At 41.0% G+C, this 18,752-nt stretch overlaps 1 protein-coding gene across 49 annotated transcripts in view; it reads left to right on the forward strand.

Annotated features, from left to right (window-relative positions):
- ANK2 (ankyrin 2) overlaps nucleotides 1–18,752 on the forward strand; it is a 271,811-nt gene that overhangs the window by 163,351 nt on the left and 89,708 nt on the right. For 41 of the 49 annotated variants that reach the window (XM_033059491.1, XM_033059494.2, XM_033059495.1 and 38 more), the window contains 5 exons: nucleotides 10,449–10,547; nucleotides 13,668–13,853; nucleotides 14,302–14,325; nucleotides 16,156–16,254; nucleotides 17,419–17,517. In XM_033059491.1, the coding sequence (XP_032915382.1) occupies nucleotides 10,449–10,547; nucleotides 13,668–13,853; nucleotides 14,302–14,325; nucleotides 16,156–16,254; nucleotides 17,419–17,517 (507 nt within the window). The remainder of the gene's footprint in view (nucleotides 1–10,448; nucleotides 10,548–13,667; nucleotides 13,854–14,301; nucleotides 14,326–16,155; nucleotides 16,255–17,418; nucleotides 17,518–18,752) is intronic. The other 8 variants (XM_033059500.1, XM_033059516.1, XM_033059517.1 and 5 more) reach the window with 1 other exon arrangement.

Below are 18,752 nucleotides of genomic sequence, written 5' to 3' on the forward strand. Positions count from 1 at the left end.
TCTAGAAAAATGTCACTGGTAAAAAAAGGAGAATAAAAATGTATCAGGAAAGAGCTTAATTGAGAAAGTAAGAAATGAACAAAAATACAAATTAAAGGTAAAATGGAATACAGAAGTGTGAAATTATAACTTAGTCAATGAGTGAGTTATATAAATGCTCAACTTCTAATTTTTATATTTTCCTTCAATTCTGTTTTTAGGAATAGGTGCCATATTGTCACCCTTAAATCTTTTAGCAGCAGTTGTTGCTGTTGAGGGTGTGCTGCATCTTCTCCTCGGTACCTCTGTTATTTCACACTTTGGTTTTTTTAGGCCCCTGTGAAATGCCATTTGCTGGTAGTGATTTAGTACCAGGAGAGTTACTCTGGTTGCTGCATCAGTTCCTCTTTAAAGAATTCAGTATCTGTCAAGGTCATTTTCGTTTTCAGCTATGACAATTTCCCATAGTGACAAAATTTCTTCTCTGGTAGACTGAGGAGTAGTTGCAACTCAGGCTTGGTCAGGTGATTATTTTTCCTTTCATTTTCTCCATTAAATTGCATAAAAGCACTGGCTTCTGTCAAAACTTACAAGAAATGACATCTGAAACACCACACTCATTTTCCAGTTTCTTGCAACAGTGAAATAACAGAATTATCTCAGGAAATGGTATTAAACCCACTGTAACCACTGGGTTTACAAACTCCATCTGTGCTATCTGAGGCTGTTAAGCATTCTGGGCTCTGATTTTATAGATTTTGGGTTTCTATTAGATTACTTTGCTTTGCCCTTCAGTTTTATGTTGGCCTTTAGAGCCGTTATTTTGTTCATCTCCCTCTTTTAAAAGCTCTGTTCCTTTTGAGCTGACATGTCATCACTGCTATTTTTAGAGAAGTAATTTCTATTTTGATGCAAAGCCTAATTGCACAGTGATTATTAATTGAGTGACTCCACTTCCAGCTCTGTGTGTGCTGTTTGAGAGCTCACATCTTCCTGGAGTGTGTTTCAGGCAAAGGCTGGGACGAGGGCACACCTAAAATGGCCAAAGATCTACAAGATGCTGCTCTTTGCTGGCCTATTTCCACCTAGAACTGGACAAGTGTGGAATGTTTTGGCTCTGTTAGAAGTGCCTTTTGCTACAAATATTAAATAGTAAATATATTTATATAATGAGTATCTGTAAGCCCTTTGCTTGCTTCACGCATAGTTCAGTGAGCAGATCTAGACAGGTATCATCAGGTGAAAACCTGATTTCTGCAATTTCTCTCCTTGATTTGACCACAATTTTAGTCCTGTGTAGATCTGACCTGGCTGCACTTGTTGATGGTACAGGGATGATATGAATGAGAATGCACAGTAGGTAACAGATCCACTGGGGTGTGTTCCAAGCTGTTCCTTTGGGCTTAGTGTTTCCTTGAAGAGTAGAGCAGGATCCATCCCATGGATTGAAGATTGATGCCATACATGCTGAACTATGCATTCATTTGGGTGGGTGATCCTCTAGGTACTCTGAATTTCAGGGGAGATGCAGGCACAGTCTTCAGGGAGCATTGGAATGTTCCATCAGGCAGACCCATGGAAGTGGAATTTGCCACTCACTTCTTTCACATCCACCTACGCCCATGCCCCCATCACGCACTTTCACTGGGTCCTGTGTTACCCTTCTTCCTCAGCTGCATAACCTCTTTATCCCAAACCTAGTCTTAGTTGTTGCTTGTGCATTAGAAAAGTAACTATTTTTTATGCTCTTCATCTTAATGAGATCTACATTTTTGACATGTTAGGAATTCTTATGTGAGTTCTTGAATTTTTTCCAGGTAGAAGAAATATCACAGATTTAGTCAGTCCAACCCTTTCCTTTGATAAACAACTGTTTGTGCCTGTTGCTTTTCTTTAAGTCTGACTGCAGCAATCCTCATAACTGAGTGTACCTGTAGAATGTCCCTGCAGCAATGATGCTGACCTGTCCTGACCTTAGGGAATGGGTCCATCCTGGCATTCTTCCATTCCAGGCAGGGTCAAGAAAAACCTCCTGTGGAGAGTTGCACCTCTTAGGATGAGGCACTTTGATAAATGCCAAGTGATTGAGGTACAAAGCTGAAAAGTAGTAGGCAAAATTAGGAAATACTATGCTCGTGTTTGGGAACTGTAAGGAGCTGTTGTACCCTGGAGTCACCTAAGAAAGAAGTGATTCCCTTGAATTTTAAAATTGCTACCACTGAGTTTACAATGGAACGTGTTCCCCATTAGTGCAGGTTCTGCTTTGACCACTGCTTTATAGAGTGGCCCTTATGAAAGGAATAGCTACCTTTTAATCATCAGATTATTTAAAGTGACCCAGATACAGAGAGCAAGGATTAGATAAATCAGTCCTCCCCCAAGCTGATTTTGTTATTTAAAAGCTCTCCGGTTTCTTTTCCTCGACATCCTGCTCTAAGCGCATTGGGAACACATTAGCCAAGAAATATTTTTGCTTAAGTTTGCCCCTGTTATGGTCACCACTTCCTATATTGTGACTGCTTGAGCATTCTTATCCAGACTTCTCATCAGATGGAAGCAATTCTTAGAGCAGCACATTTCCAGCCCTGATGAGTGCTCCCAAAAGGAGCGATAAGAGCTCCATGAACATCCACGTTCCATGTTACCACAAAAGCAAAGGGAGGATTTAGGTGGTTCTCAGAGAAGTGATCAGCTTGTCTCTGTCAGGATGCCCTAGGATTTGCTTTACCAGGGATTGCTTCCCCCATGGGTTGTAAGGATAATCTAACCTTCGCAATGGAGCACATTTTGCAGTATTTGCTACTCCATTATGACAAAAGGTTTTAATTCCACCAACTGGGCTTTCTGCTTTTGTATCAACATATTTAGAGAGGTAGATTTTTAGCTGCTGTACATCAAGAAGAGTCATTTATCCCCAGTTGGTCACTGCAAATGTAATAAAGGGGCAGGCCTATTATTTTTTTCACTAGAGGGGAAAATAAAAGGGAAGAAATGCCTTCTGGAGGATTATATGGATTTTGAGAGATGTAAACAAAAGTAATACATTCAGAAGAACAAAAAAACCCAAATATTTCAACAAAGACTGAAAACAAACTGAAAATATTTACAGTATATGTCTTAGTAAAATCTTTGAATTTACTGCTATGAAAGGATGAATGGTCCAGATGGAAAGGTTCTGATTGTAACAAGAAGTGTTTTTTTCAGTTGATAATACTTATTCTTGGAGCATATTACGTTTAGGAGGCTGCAGGAAATCAACGTGCCAATCAGAAGGGTAAGGGCCCAGCAGACCAACACTCCACATTTCTCCCCTGCTGGGGGACACAGTGGTCACTGTGAGAACCAGGCAGTGCAAATGTTGGCCATCTGTATTTATGAGTGTGGGGATGACTGAGCCACAACCAAATAAATAGGAACATCTTATTTTTGGTTTTAGTGCAATATTGTCTTCCTTCCAGCCCTCAGCCACACAGAATAAGTGGGTGTTTTCAGGACTGGTTTTCCATTACCATGTTTCAGAAGGCAAACCCCAAATGCAGTTTTGGATGAGTGCCCTGATTCAAATCTGAGACTCTTCCCTGACTAAGCCTATGAGCCCTCACCTGTGCCCAGTACCAAGGTGGTGTTTTCTTGTACATGACCAATCTGTTCTCATCCCGTTATTCTCCATCAGCTCCGTTTCTATTACAGACTCCCTCAGTGTAAGAATGCATTTCCAGAGCATAGAACATCTTGATTTCTTCCTGCCTGTGTTTTGGGCCCTGTTATCGCTTTGCTGTTCTTGAGGAAAAAACTGTGATATTTGTAGCTGCTGAAATAGAATATTTGTGCCCTTTAAATTCAACATCTGGGCTCGGAAGTGACTTCGACTCTCACTTCCCAAGAGAGGGGCCTTGCAGTGGGGAGGCAACAGGTGTCTGATACGTAGTGCTGCTCTTGGAGTCCTGGCTGATCCCTCATGAATGAACTTGCCAAGTTTATCACAGCCTAGGCAGCATCATTTATCCATAGGCTTTGTCATTATTGCCATGGTGTAAGTATACAGTGGCAAACACTATTTATATTACTAGGGAATTAGTGGGACAGCTGAAGGGGTGGTGCTATTTTCAGCATAGGCTTCTTTGACACTACATTTAAAAAAGAAATATTTATTACAAGTTAATTTATACTCTGTTGTCTCAAGTAAATAACTCTCTTTTTTTTTTTTTTTTTGTTTAACTGTTTGGACCAGCCTCCCTAAACCCAGTAGTTCTTATCTTGTTTCTGACTGCTTTTCTCAGCTCAAATCTATGGGACTCTTTAGGCTTCAGCATCTGCCATGTGTGATGGATGCAGGAATAGTCACCTAACCAATTGGTCAGAATATAGTAGCCTGCTTTCCCCTTAGGGATGTACCAGTCTAAATCCAGCATTTTTGTGTGCACAGATACTTCCATCTGATCTCTGTTTCATCCTTACTAGCACTTTCCAGTTTTGTTATAAAAGGAAATGATAGCCCAAGCAAGTGAATAATGTACTGCTCACTTGGAAGCATGGAGGAAAGATGCTGCTCTGAAAACATGTGGAGCTTTCATCAGAAATCCGCAGCATTTCATTTGGCAGTGGATGTCTCTAAAAGGTGTTTTTACTCAATCTCTCTTACAATGTGGATATAGGAGCTCTTGATTTTAATATACCCAGTCTTTCTTCAGAGTAGCCCACTTTCTGTAGACTGTAGGGCAAAGTGATGTTCCTTAGGCATCTTAAAATTAAATTATATGAATTTCCTTTTATCTTATCCCCTTATCTCATACCCTTATCTTCATAAATTTCACAGTCGCTGTTAGGTTGACTATAAATATAGATGTCATATATCAGATATTTATGAGATTTTTTAAAGGAAAAGGAGTATGCATTATCTGTTTCATAGAAAGTGTATTTTAATGGAAAATAAATATGAAGGTGAGTAATTGTTAAAGTCACTGCTATGTTAAAATCCTGGACTTTGATGTAAGCTAGGAGCAACAAAAAAAAGACTTCAAAAAATTAACATAGGTACCTTGGTCTATCCTTAATTCACCCTTTTATACAGAGAATGTCTCTTGCTCTGATATAATCTTCTTATGAAGAGTTTATTTATAGGCTGGCTGAAAATAATGCTCTGAGCATAATGCACTGAGCAAAGTTCCCAGAATTGTGATATTGATGGTTCTATCAAGATATGTACTTTGAATTTAGCTTGCAGATTGCATTTATTTGTCACCCTCATATTTCATTGATTACAGTTCATTTATTGCTTGGATTGTTGGAGGATTTTTCACTGAGTCACAGAAGGCTGTGGATGGAAGATGCCTCTGGGGCTCATTTTGTCTCCTCCTCTGCTCAAGCAAGGTCAACCACAGCTGGCTGCCCAGGAATGTGTCCTGGTTTTTGAGTACTTCCAAACATGGAGCCTCCACAGCCTCTCTGGGTGACCTATGACAGTAAAAAGTCGTGCTCAGTTTCTGCTTCTGTTCTTTTCCTTCCCTGTGTAACGTTCTCTTGTCTGAGGGAAAATAACCTTTGCTGGAGGAATTTCCTCTCCTGTAGAGATTCCTGGCAGTTGGGATGAGGGAAGCAGTGGCTGCAGGTAGAACTGTTAAGGTGAGCCATAGGTGTCATGGTTTAGACTGGTGCTGGTGGAAAATGGGGGAAACAGCAAGATTAATTGTCTGTTACTGAACAAAGGTTTAGATCAGGAACTTTCTGTCCTTGTTGAAGTTGAGAGGTATTCTGAAGAGCAGAAAAAACTCTGAAACAGGTCTTGAACTTGAAGGTCCCCAAATGATCATGGTCTTACTGCATAAAACATTTTAGCACAGGATCATGACATACGTGTTTTCTAACGTGTGTGAGCTCTTTGATGAGTGATCTAAGCTTGTCTCACTCTTGTCTCGTCCTTCATGTCAATACCTTTCTATTGAGTAAAACTACACAGAAATAAGCATTTGTATGTAAACCATTGCATTAGGTGTCAGTTTTCTCCTCTTTCCTGGTCATATCTGTCATCCAATACAGTCTTCAACAGTTCCTGGAGGCCTGTAAAATCTGTGTTTACAGTAACTATTTAGTCAAAGGATATGTTGCTAACTCTTGAATCCTCTTCAAATAGGCAAAATGTAGATATTATATTTTCTTTCTTTTTCTTATTAGTATGAAAAATATGTATATATTCATATGTATATGTGGACATAAGGTTTATGCATATTGTAGGTATATAGACACTGAAGTCCACAGCTAACTGTTCAGTACTGCATGCAAAGAGGAACCTTGGTCCCTTGAAAACCTGCCATGAAATAAACCTCCACCAAGCTACAGAACTGCATGATTTTCTCAATACCCTAATAATCCCTCTGCTTCTTCAGCCTGTCTTCATTAGGGATTGGGGACAATTTAATGATACAAATTTTGAGTCATATATAGAATTGCCAATTTACATTAATAGCTTGAAGAATCATTTGAGAGCTACTCATTTTCTCCAATTAGCCAGTGAATCAGTGAATGTAGTGGAAAGAATGGAGTATGAAATATACGCTGTTTAATGATAATTTCTCATTCTGACTTTATATTATAGCAGTAAACATCTTGCGGTACACATTTGTGGGGGTAATGAAATTGGAGTATTCTGTCCTTACCAGGAATACTCTGATGAAACCATTGTTGGGAAATAAATGTTATATATCATTACACAATTAATTTTGATTTTTCAGATGATGTACCAAATCTAAACATACAGAGACAGAACATGATCACACAGCTGGGCTTTACAGGAAAGGAAAATGTAAATCTGGCATTTCTCCTTTTCCAGGTCACAGTCGGTATTTTTCCTTTATTTCTGGATGGTATGGGATCATAAACTGAAGGGAAATGTATTGAAATAGGAAGTGTCCACCACTGGCCCAATAAACTTGCTGAGTCCTATTCCATATGGCAAGGGGAGAGGTCAGTCTCCTTTGCAGTATGGCCATGGAGAATCATTTCCCAGTGTGCCATGGATGCAGCAGGAGACACTTTGAGACAAAAGGGAAAATGTTTTTTTTATTTTGGGGAGCTGTGGGATTTTGAGCTTTGACATACCTCTAGAAGCAGAATAGAGAGCTGAAGTATTGGTGTACAGATCTTAGCAACTAAAAGATGAGAAACTGGGAAGGGGATTTTGGATTGACAAAAGAGAAAATAACGAGGGGAAGGGTCCGTTTTTTGTGGGAATTTCCATTCAGGAAACACAGGACTGGCTGAGAGAGAGAAACTCACTGAGAAGGAGACACAGACACATCACAGAAACTATGTGGGATGAGAGGAGGATGGGACACCTAGAGTTCAGTGGCCAGGGAAGGAGGAAGAGCTCCAGCAGGGCTAGCACGTAATCCCACTGAGCACACTCTGCCACGGAGAGGAGGCATATTGGGAATCCTAAAATAGGAGTTTCCTGGCCTAGGGCCAGGACTGTTGCAGTTGGGGACACTGCAATTAGAAGCTCTGAAACCAGAGCTTCACTGAAAGCAGACTGAGAAAGCAGACTTCTGCCTGCCAGCAGACAAAGTCAGGCTTGACCTTGCCAGGGGGAGAAATTCAGGGGAAATTTTTCCAGCATGTGCAGTAAAGGCAGTTTTGCACATAGCTCTTAGCATGTTGTAATTTCCAAAATGAGCCAGATTTTGACAAAATATGTACAGTAGTTTGAGTCTATAAATAAAGTCTGAAGGAAAAAAAAAGATGCTATGACTTTATGTGCAAGAATTTTCTTTCTCCTAATTGCTGTAGTTTCAGGTGTGATTCTAGCATAGGTATGATAGAATGGGCACTCTCCTGGATCTCTATGTAGAAAAACATTTAGTATTTCTTGGTATTAAAAGGTCATGAAGTCATGTACGTGTTGTTTATAGTCTCCTAATCCGGGATTTATTGTCCTAGTTCTGTTCTAGAACCAGGGACATGAGTTGATTAAAAAAATTAGATTCTTCAAAGCTTTTAAGTAAATTGATTTACTGTGGCTTGAAAATTGTCGTATTCACCCAATTCAGTGGGTGTGATCCTTGTGGTATTCTGAGCTAGAAGGATTTTACAAATGGCATGTATTACATTTCAAAGATTAGACTTTACCATTAAAATGCTGATGAGGTGAGTGGAAAATTACTATGACTTATCCCTCATAGTTTGCTACGCTGGATCTTTCCGGAGTGGGGAGGAGAGCTGGAGTGAGCCAGCTCGGTTACCTGCAGGTTCCTCTGTGCTGTTCCCTACAACTGCAATGGAAAAGAACCCAATCTGTTCCTAATTCCCTCTGCCAGCTCATGCCTCTGCTTGGCAATCCCCTGCACCTTCCCAGTTACTGGTGAATAGCCTTTGTTTATTTTATGTAATGATGGGATCTCTTATCTCCCTCTCCCTGTAAGAGCTGTCTGAGGAGCAGCTGGGAGACCAGAGGTCCCTGACTCCCCAGCTCCTGCCCCAGAAGGCTGAGCTCTGTGTCCATCCAGTTTGCTGCCTGGTTTTAGCAGCGATTTGGGAGGAGGAAAGCTGCCCATCACCCTGACCTTGTTGTTAAGAGGCTTTTCTTGATGTTTAACCTGAATTTTCCCTCCAGCAGCCTTGTAAACTCTGCTTTTTTGTTTTGGTCATCATGATCATGCAGAACAGACCTCTCCCCTCCCCTTTAAAGACTGTTTTCCTTCCCTGTACCCTTTCCAGCCTGAACAGCAACATTTATTAGCCTTTTCTGAAAGGAAGAGAGCTTCTCTAAGGAGATACATTTTTATGCCAGTGCAGGAGTTGTCTTTATTACAGCAGAATGAGCTCTTTGACCAGTGACCAGTCTCTGGGAGACTGCTGTGACCTTCAGGTCACCCTTTTCTGCAGAATTCTTCTCTGACTTGTCATTCCCTGTGTGCGTGGTGTATTTTTTTGACAGTAGTGCAGAAACTTGTGTTTGTCCCTACTAAATTACCTTTCCAGGTCTTTTGACTACAGTTTCAAATGTTGATCCTGTGGTTTGATGGACTTGCAGACTATGTTGTTCATACTATCTGTGACTATAATAAGAGTCTATCAATAGAATAATTTCTGAGAATATTGGATAGTAACTGATTCCTGTGCCACTCAAAATACATCCCCCCAATTTTGGCATTGAACTACTGTTAAATGTTCTCTGGGTGCCATTTTTTAATTCTGTGTCCCAAGATTGTCAATGGAAATGCCAGAATATTGTGCAGAGCAGTATTAAAATATTTACCACAACTTTTATGACAGATATTATATGACATCCACATCATTAATTATGTTTATTGCCTGAACAGTTGTCTGCATTTGTAAACACAGAGGGGGGTTGTAGAATCAGTTCTACTATCTCTGTATTATCCAGTGACTGAAAAATGAGATTTCATTTAAATAGGAAATTATTGGAATGTTTCCACAGCAGGTTTTCTAGAAAGAATAATATTGGCTTCTCTGAAACAAGGTTTTTGGTTATCATCATATTTGCATTAATTCTGTTTGCTTGTTTGAATGCACAATGCTGTCATTCAGTGTGACAACACACAGGATAATAAAAAACCCAATAAATTGAATGTTTGAAGTCTGTTTTTTATAGTTTATTTTCAAGTTAAAAGTGACATTTCAAGCCAGAAGTTATAGGTGATTATGTCCTCTTATGTTACATAGTAATCTACAGAATATTGAAGAATTTTCTAAGGTCATATTAGAATTAAATTATTGAACAGGTAGACAACTCACTTCCATGCCTTTCTTTCATCAAGAATTTGTAGGTAATTCATTAAAATTGTTTGCATTAAAATAATTTATTGTGAAGAAAGAACTCATGTTTCTACTCTAAGTTGACTGATTTAGAATAATTTTTAAAAGTGATGTTTTATTCAGAGCAAGTTCTTTTAATAAGCATAGGTAATTTTATTGTATGCTTTTAATTAAATGATAAATGTACCTGCTGTATGGTCAGAAATGCAGTTGTTCCTTTGCCAGGCCAAGTTCCTTTATGTTGGATGCTTTGCAATGTTTTATGTATGAAAAAAATTTACATGCTATGTGAAGCCTTTGCCATCTCTACTGAGCTTGTCAGAAGGTATGGACTTTGTGGGCTCCAGGGGATGATGTCTTCTGATAAGTACATTTAATAAATGGAGGAAACTCTTGCTTTCCTGTCAGCTCTCATAAAACTTTATTGCCAGCTTTACATCCCTGAGCAGTATTAATAATTAGTGTGTCCATTGCTTCCTTAAAATATGTCAGAAGAAAATGAGCGTGAAAGAATGGAGACTTCTGTGGGTTTAAATGGCATTGAACACGACTGTATTAAGGAAAAAATACAAGGCTGTTCTTCTTACATTCAGTTACAAGAACACAAATGCATTTTTAGCTGTGTATCCATTTGTGGCTCATTATTGTTGGTACATATCATTTCCAAATGACACTATTTTCTCCTGTGTCCTCTCTAGAATGGCTTTACTCCTTTGTACATGGCAGCTCAAGAGAACCACATTGAGGTGGTGAAATATCTCCTGGAGAATGGAGCCAACCAAAGCACAGCTACCGAGGTGAGGGGGTTTTCTCACGTTTTTCTTTGCCTCTGTGTTCAGATCACTTGAAGTCAGAGCTGTGTGAGCCGTGTCCAGAGGGTTTGTCTGTGTCAGTTGTCTTCAACAGGTAGTTATTAGCAAACTTCCTTTTAGAATCAAAGAGTTGTTTAGGTTGGAAAAGACCTCTCAGATCAAGTCCATCTATTAACCCAGCGCCTGGATCTTGGGGATTTTAGCTGAATTCAGAAGTGGTGAGGCTCTCTGTGGTGCTGGGTTCACAGAATCATTTAGGAGGTCACCTACTCCAGGCTCTTGCTTCTGTTCCCCTAAGTTACACTGATTCTGAGGCTCTCCTGTGGCTTTTTGTAACTTGTGAATATTCATTATTGGCTGTGACCAGTGTAAGTTGGAAACCAAATGGCTAACGAGGATTGCATCAATGAGCTTGGCAGGCTGTTTCCTCCACCCACTCTTTATTTCTGCTGCTGGACCACGTGGGTGTCAATAGACAGAGGGATGGTATTAGCTGGGGATGTGGATTGTAAACCTGCAGTAACTCCTGTGCAAGCAGAAGATACCTAAGTTGGAGAGAGGAGACTCCATCTCAAGAGGAAGTGAATCCCACAAGCTTCCTTCTGCTTGTGAGGGGGTTTGGGGGCAATGCAGAATGCTCCTTGGTCATCAGGACTATGCTCATTCTGTTTACTCTTTATACCAAATCCTCTTTTTTCCAGCCAAGGGAGTGAGTGAACAGGCTCTGTGCTGCAAAGTGTGTCATCTTCTGGTTTGTTCTGTGGGTGTGGATGTGCCATGAGAAGTAGCTATAGCAAAATTCCTCTCTGGCCAGAGCTTTTGTTCACATTGTTTTCTCTAGCCTGTCCAGAAGCATTCACTCTCGGGATTGCCTTCATGAGCAGATGAATTTGAAATACTGGTGCATTTGTGTTCCCTCTCCTTCCCCTCAAACCTGTCAGTGTTAACAGCTGTCTTACTGTCCCTTCTCTCAGTGGATACTGTACTATTTGATGACAGCTCATAAAATAATCCCTCCTAGATGTGGCGATCACATTGCATGTCAGCTTTCTGCAATACAAAATCCCTATGATTGCCAGGCAACGTGGCAGAAACACTCCTTGTGAAGGAGCTGGGGGACCTGGGGCTCTCCATGAGCCCAGCCCTGCTGCAGCCCACAGTCACCTGCTGGCAGCCAGCTCCCAGTAACTTCTGCTGCCGGGGAAATCATTCAGTTACAGGAATTGTAAGGGCAGGATGGTTATAATTAATGTGACCTCTGTTTGAATGCAGACATCCACAGAGTTTACACTGTAGTCTGATTTTATAAAAAAGGCAGAGAGGAGAAAAAATTAAATATATTCCTACTCTGATCCTGACTCCTAATTTATCTAATGCTATCAGAAAGATCAGTTTTCACTCTGCAGCTTGTAAAGTAAAGGCTCTTGACCTCTTTACTGCTTAACTAGGTCACTTTTAGGTTCAGGTCTTGCTGAGGTGATGGTTTCCATGGTTGTGTGAATGTTCCTGAAGGAAGGCCTGAGCCAGCATGGCTTTAATGCGTGCCCAGAGTTCATCTCATGAATAGAATGAAGAAATGGTACATTCAGTAAGGAGGGATGGCAGCCTGGACTGTGGATGCTGCTGAAATGCAGGGAGAAGGTCCTGGTGTTTAGCATCAAAGATTGACCCTCCTCATGGGAGGTGAGGAAGTGAAAAGCTGTCTCCAAGCTTTGGTCAGCCATGCTTTCCAGAGGCAGTATGAGCAGGAATGCAGAAAGAGTTGTGTCCTTTTAGAGAAGGGTGCAAGATGAAATGATGTAAATCAAATGGATGAACTTGTCTTTGAAGCCTTGAAACTTGCACTGCCTTTGGATGCATTTCATTTCCTCTCACACTTATATATGTGCAGATAAAATAGGAGAGTAAGGATGAGCTCAGTTTCAATGTCTCTAATCCAGGATTTGTTCTCATGTTCCCAGAGGCAAAAGGCAAATGCATTAAGCCATTTCAACACCTTATGTAGCCCCAATCTCAGAATAATCTTTACAGTTCAGCTGTTTTGTCAGCTGTTCCCCCCTTTTTAATTCACTGTACAGAATTTAATCTCTATTGCCAGCAGAACCCACAGCAGTATCGCTGTTACAACGCACCTACCCACAGCTCGACGCAGAAGGGAGAGAAAGTTATTAGATTACTGAGGGGAAAAATTGCCTTGGCAATTCCTCAGATGTTTCTTTCAACATATGTTAGCTCTCATTCCTTCCTAACTTGGCCTTTATTCTTCTCTCATCTTTCCATATTCCTATTCCAAAGCAATGCTGTCCTGTCTCTCATGTGGTTACAGCACACCTGTGCTTGGGGAGGATACATGACCAGAGCAAGGGTTCAGTTTGAACTCAGAATGAAATACCTGGTAGCCCATACTACTTCGGCCAGAAGAGCAAGCTGCTGTCATGTTATCATGGATTTTAAAGCACTGGCCATCCCACGCACATGTGGAGGAGCAGGGCAATTGTAAACTAATTTAGAAACAAAGTTAAGGCTATGAATGATAAGCAAAGAGCTTTTTCTGATTTTCAAAAAAAATATAAATGATGTGATATTTCCCTCCTTCAAATCATGTTCATAAACATGATCTGGATTTCTTGACTCATGATTCGTGCGTAACCTGGAATGGGAACAGCAGCAAACACATTTGATGCGCTTTCTTTTTGCAGAGGTGTGAGGTATTCAGAAACATATTCTGTCTGTATTTTTCACACCTACACTGTTCACTGGTCAGTAAATTTACCGAAAAATTGCTGAAATATGCTTTGTGGCCCATTTTAAGATGAGAAGTAATTAATAGAGATGCTGTAGAATCATCCTTTGCTTGCACTTGACTTAAAAAAGAATACTTTGAAGTGTAAAGGATCTTTCAAAGCATTTCAAATGTTTGGAAACCTTTGGAAGATGTTTGAAAGAGTTAAAATGTTGTGCCTCCATTCTCATGTCCCTGGAGATAGAGTGCAGAGGTGGAGAACAGCTGGGAATGTGCTTCCCGAGTTGGTGTGCGCAAAGGGCGCGGTGCAGCTCCCCGAGGCTGTCAGGCTGTGCTGAGCACCCCTTGTTTCCTGCCCCCAGGACGGTTTCACCCCTCTGGCTGTGGCACTGCAGCAGGGACACAACCAGGCGGTGGCCATCCTGCTGGAGAACGACACCAAGGGCAAGGTGAGGCTGCCGGCGCTGCACATCGCCGCCAGGAAGGACGACACCAAGTCGGCGGCGCTGCTGCTGCAGAATGACCACAACGCCGACGTGCAGTCCAAGGTAACGGAGTGGGCTCCAGGCCTAGGGACAGCACCTTCAATCCCTGTGTCCTCCTGGGGAAACGGGACTGCTCCAGCGGGGAAGGACAACTTGCTCCATCAGTAGCGCCAGTAATGCCTTCATGTTTGCAGTGTTAAGCTATACAGTAATTACAAAGTGCTCATTTTTTCACTTTTTAGTTATGCCTCCCATTTCTTTGGTAACCAGTTTTTCTCATTATTTGCAAACCTGAAGCCACTGGAATGGAAGCAGAATCACTGCTTCCCTGTTAAATAGGATATTGGTTTAATGCCCATGGGAACATAGGTTGTGTTTAAAGTTAATGCATGCTTGAATGGCTTTTCCCATAATTAACAGCATAACTCATTTCAGAAAAAGCAACATAGTTCTTCGTTTTGTGGCCAGTCTTTAATATTGTTCCTCTTTTTCCCAAACCATGCTGCATCAGATGATGGTGAATAGGACGACTGAGGTACCGAGATCAACAATTTTTAATTACTCTTTCTGTTACTTATGATTATTTTCTCTGCTCTTTGCCAATATTTCTCAATTATTTAGCAATAAAAGTGAAGATATGGCTCTTTTTTTAATGCATAGAGACTCAAAAAACCTATTTTTATTTTATTCATCCTTTGTCTTAGAATTTCTTTTTATTGGTGTCAGTATTGAAGGACATTTTTGAGAATTCACATCAGTCCAAAGGAGTCTGAAGCGAGTAATGGAGCTAAGAGGATAAAGATGCATTTTTAACTCCATTTCATTAATTATGAAAATGCACTCGCTTGGCATAACTAAGTCAGTGTGTCTGGCTCAGCCAGAATAATAGTAAAATTAATTTTTAGTCTTTTACAATAGTAAGCATAATCAAATTCCCCAAAGTAAAAACCTGTTCAGGGCATCTGCTTATTTTTACCATTCTTATTACAGTCTTTTCCATAAAGTTTTGCAAAACCCTCAGGGACAGAACACACTCAGAATTTACCTGCAGTAAATAACACATTTCTTAAATGGATTTTACTTCCACTAAAAATCATGGGGTTGATTGGCTTTCCCAAAAGATCACTGTCACTTTTAGGAGAAAGAACAATTTCCAAGAATGTGGTTGTTGTTTCAGTACCTGCTTTTGAATAAAAGAGTTTTGCAGCTGGAGGAGGGAATGAATTATGGATGCACATGCCCATGGGGAGGTGCTCCCCTCTTGCTGTGTGCACACGTGAGCAGGCTGCCAGGAGGCAGCAGTGATGTGAACTGAAGGGTGACAGCTTCCCTGGGCACCTGCTCCATGGGCACGTCCTTCTCTGAGGGAAATGGCAAGGGGTGCTGCGGTGCCTGCTGAAGGAGGGCAGCACGTGCCCACATTCCTTTGTTCCAGGAGTAGCCTAAAATGGTGGTTTGGATACTGAGAGGAAGGAAACCTAGCTGAGAGCATGCTGTAGTCAAGAAGCCAGAAGTATTCCTCCCTTTCTATAACTACCAGCAGGATCCAATCAAATCAGTGTAAAGCTCTTCAGGGAAACCTCAAAAGCAAGGCCATTTCTACTTGAATTACTTATGAGAATAAAAGCTTGCTCTCTGTCCTAGTTTCTGAAAATTTAATCTTTTTTTATGTTGTTGTCAAGCAATTCTACATCTCATAGCTGGAGCAGGTTTCACCTTCTAGTATTCAAAACACAATAAATGTGAGTTTTTTGATTTATAGATTGTGAAGTTTCTTCAAATCCTTTGCAATCCAAATTGTATATAAATATAAATAATTATGATTCTTTTACTATGCTACTAAGTAGTTTCTCATGTAACCCAAACTCTCTAATTACACTTTGAATAATTACTGCTTTCAAAAAACAGAAACGAACAAAAAAACCCAATAGGAAATATATTTGCCATTTTTCTGTTTCTAAGAGGAGTAAAATAAGAATCCAACAACTTTTGTGACCATTTTTCCAACCCCAATAAATAGATGCAGCCTAAAAGACCCATGTTGCTTCCAAATGGTAATAAGGAAGTTGCTTTATTTTCTTTGAGAATGGCTAATATATTAATATTTTCTGTGATGAAAACTGCTCTTATTGGCCACTGATGCAGGGGACTGAGTTGGGGAATGAAAGAATGAAGCACTTTTGATAATCTCCCACCTGATACCTGGCCTCTCTGCCTGAAAGGCTGTGCTCTTAAACTAGGTGGGCACAGTCTGGATAAAATTGCCATGATGCATTAGCTGGGCAGCATTTTAATCTCAGCTTCTAGTTCAGTTGGTAATCTGGTACGAGAAGATTTCCATAACAAGGACTGTTTCCCTTTGTAGAGCGGCTTCACCCCTCTGCACATCGCCGCACACTACGGCAATGTCAACGTGGCCACGCTGCTGCTGAACCGCGGAGCCGCAGTCGACTTCACAGCCAGGGTACGGACTCACCCCTTCACCTGCCTGCTTCTGGTGGCCTACAGGAATGGGAGGGTTCTTTGCCTACCTCTTAGGCAAGAGCTGAGTGAAGGGAGGGGCAAAGTAATGCTGAAGTTCTGTTGGAATCAAAGATGTCTTTTTGGCAGTAATTCTGAAAGGTTGTCTCCGTGCAATGCCCTAGAGAGCCTGGGAGTTGTGTAACAGGCAGTATTCCCAACTGGAGGAAGCAGGATCCTTAGGCCAGCTCCAGAAAGCTGATGCTCTTAAAATGTGTCTGCTCACTTTGGCTTTTCTGTTTGTTAGATGCGCTCTGGAAATAGATGTAGGATTGATTGGCTTTTTTGGTATTCAATATTTGCTATACCACTTTAATTTGATGTTTTCACATATAACTGTATTTCAAAGCCAGAAAGTAAAGAATATTGCTGTTATGCAAATTCAACAATAAAAGAACTAAATAATCATGACTGCTCTTTTAGGGTAAACAACTGCAGAGTTACATTGTACAGTCTCTTTGCTGTGGCACCTTACATAGTTTGAAGTGAAAACCTCTGGTAATCTCAACCCAGCTCCCAGGTCACAAGTTTGCTGTTTAATTTTGCCAGACACTTTGAATTACTTCAGGGTTCTGCCTTCCAGACTGACTCCCTCCTGTTTCCAATCTGGAGTAGCTGCTAATATTACCTCTTGCCTCACCCAAAGTGTTTTCAAGGACTTTCAGCCTACACAGCCTACACAGCCTACCACTCCTTTATGCTCTTGGCACTACACAAGAAGGTTCCTTTGTGTAGGAGTGACGCATTTGTGTCCTCTGTGTACGTTGCAGTGATGGAAATGCATTGGTGTTTTGTGACTATTGGCTCATTGGGACTCTGATATATGTTTGTGCATTTGTCTGGCCCTGGGGCTGCGATGTTTGCTGCTTGGGCAGATGCGCTGCTTCCTTTATTCAAGGACCCCAGAGCAGTGGAGAAGGAATCTTGCTTAGGAGGGAACTACTAACTCTAGCTTGTATGGTGTGTGCCTAGCTCTGATGCTCTAGTACATTCTCGTTTATTCTCTACAACGTGATGGTCTCATTTTTTTGTGATCCAAACCCAAATTCACCCCCATTGCACACCTTCAGATCCATCCAGCTCATTGTTTGTTCTTTTCATGGTGTAGAATGGAATCACCCCACTGCATGTGGCTTCCAAAAGGGGAAACACAAACATGGTGAAGCTCTTGTTGGATCGCGGAGGGCAGATCGATGCCAAAACCAGGGTGAGTCTTTCTGTTCCCTGAATATGATATTGTCCCTGCAGGGGATTTTTTTCCTTGCTTGCTTTTGGGGATTTTTTGTGTGTTTGTTTTATGTAGACTGTTTTCTATGGTATCAGACTAAAGAACAGCCGGTGTTAGTGACAGTAGGAGGCAGAAATACAGTTTCCTTTAGTCTCCTGTATAACCTGCCTACATCATACAAGAAAAAGCTGATGAAACTGGTGGTTTTTAGAGCATAAACCTGTTAGTTGGTCCAACCTTACACGACACAAGACAATGCACAACACATGTGATGCACAGCAAGAGGAAATGAAAGGTCTGGACTCAGCTGAGCCTTTCAGTCTCCTGACCCCTAAATGTCCATGCCAGTCACAGTATGCCCTGTGGAAGCTCTAGTGGGCTCAGTCCATTTTTACTGGAGAGCTGACACAGGGACAAGCAACCTCCTCAGAGCCAGCAGCCATGTGTCTCTTCCCCAGACAAAGCATGGGGTATTAATTATGTGACTCTCACTGGCTTTCTCCTCCCAGTTGTCCTATTGAAATCTCACATCATCTCTTGCCCTTTATTTATGAGTGATTTCAGTCATCCAAAGCAAAAAAAAACCCCATCATTTTATATGGGCATGGTTAATCATTTCGAATGGGATTTTGGAATCACCTGGGGAAACATTGTCATTTATTCAGACTGAGCTGCACTGGGCTCATTCTAAGGAGCTGCTGGTTTTTAAGCAACTGGTCTGCAGAATTACATGTCCAAGTGATCAAGAGGGTTTTAGAACACTAACTGTAGAACTGGACATGAGAGTTTTTGTTTAACCTAATAGGAAGGTGGAAGATATTGCAGTCAGCTACCCTTGGGCTTGATTCAACCTCTGCAGTTACTTAGATATTAATTACATTAACCATTTATTGCTTCATAAGCTCTTAAGACAGTCCTGATTATTGTGAACTCTGGATGCAATTGTGATTTGGTTTCTGATTATGAAATGATATCTCACTATTTTTTATTTTTTATAAACTACTGCTGATGGAAAAAGCTGCCACTCAAGCAGGTGTGCAGCAAATCACCCCTGCTCACATTTTCCACAGTAAACACCTAAAATCTCATGGAAAAGAGCAATGAAATGCTAAGAATATACTTCAGTCAGGATATTCCACATGCCCCTAAGCATGTTGCACAGAAATAGCTCATATGACCTTTGGAATGGCAGTATTGAATTCACCTATTTCCTG

Source organism: Catharus ustulatus, chromosome 5, assembly GCF_009819885.2.
Source record: "Catharus ustulatus isolate bCatUst1 chromosome 5, bCatUst1.pri.v2, whole genome shotgun sequence".
NCBI classification, from domain to species: domain Eukaryota; kingdom Metazoa; phylum Chordata; class Aves; order Passeriformes; family Turdidae; genus Catharus; species Catharus ustulatus.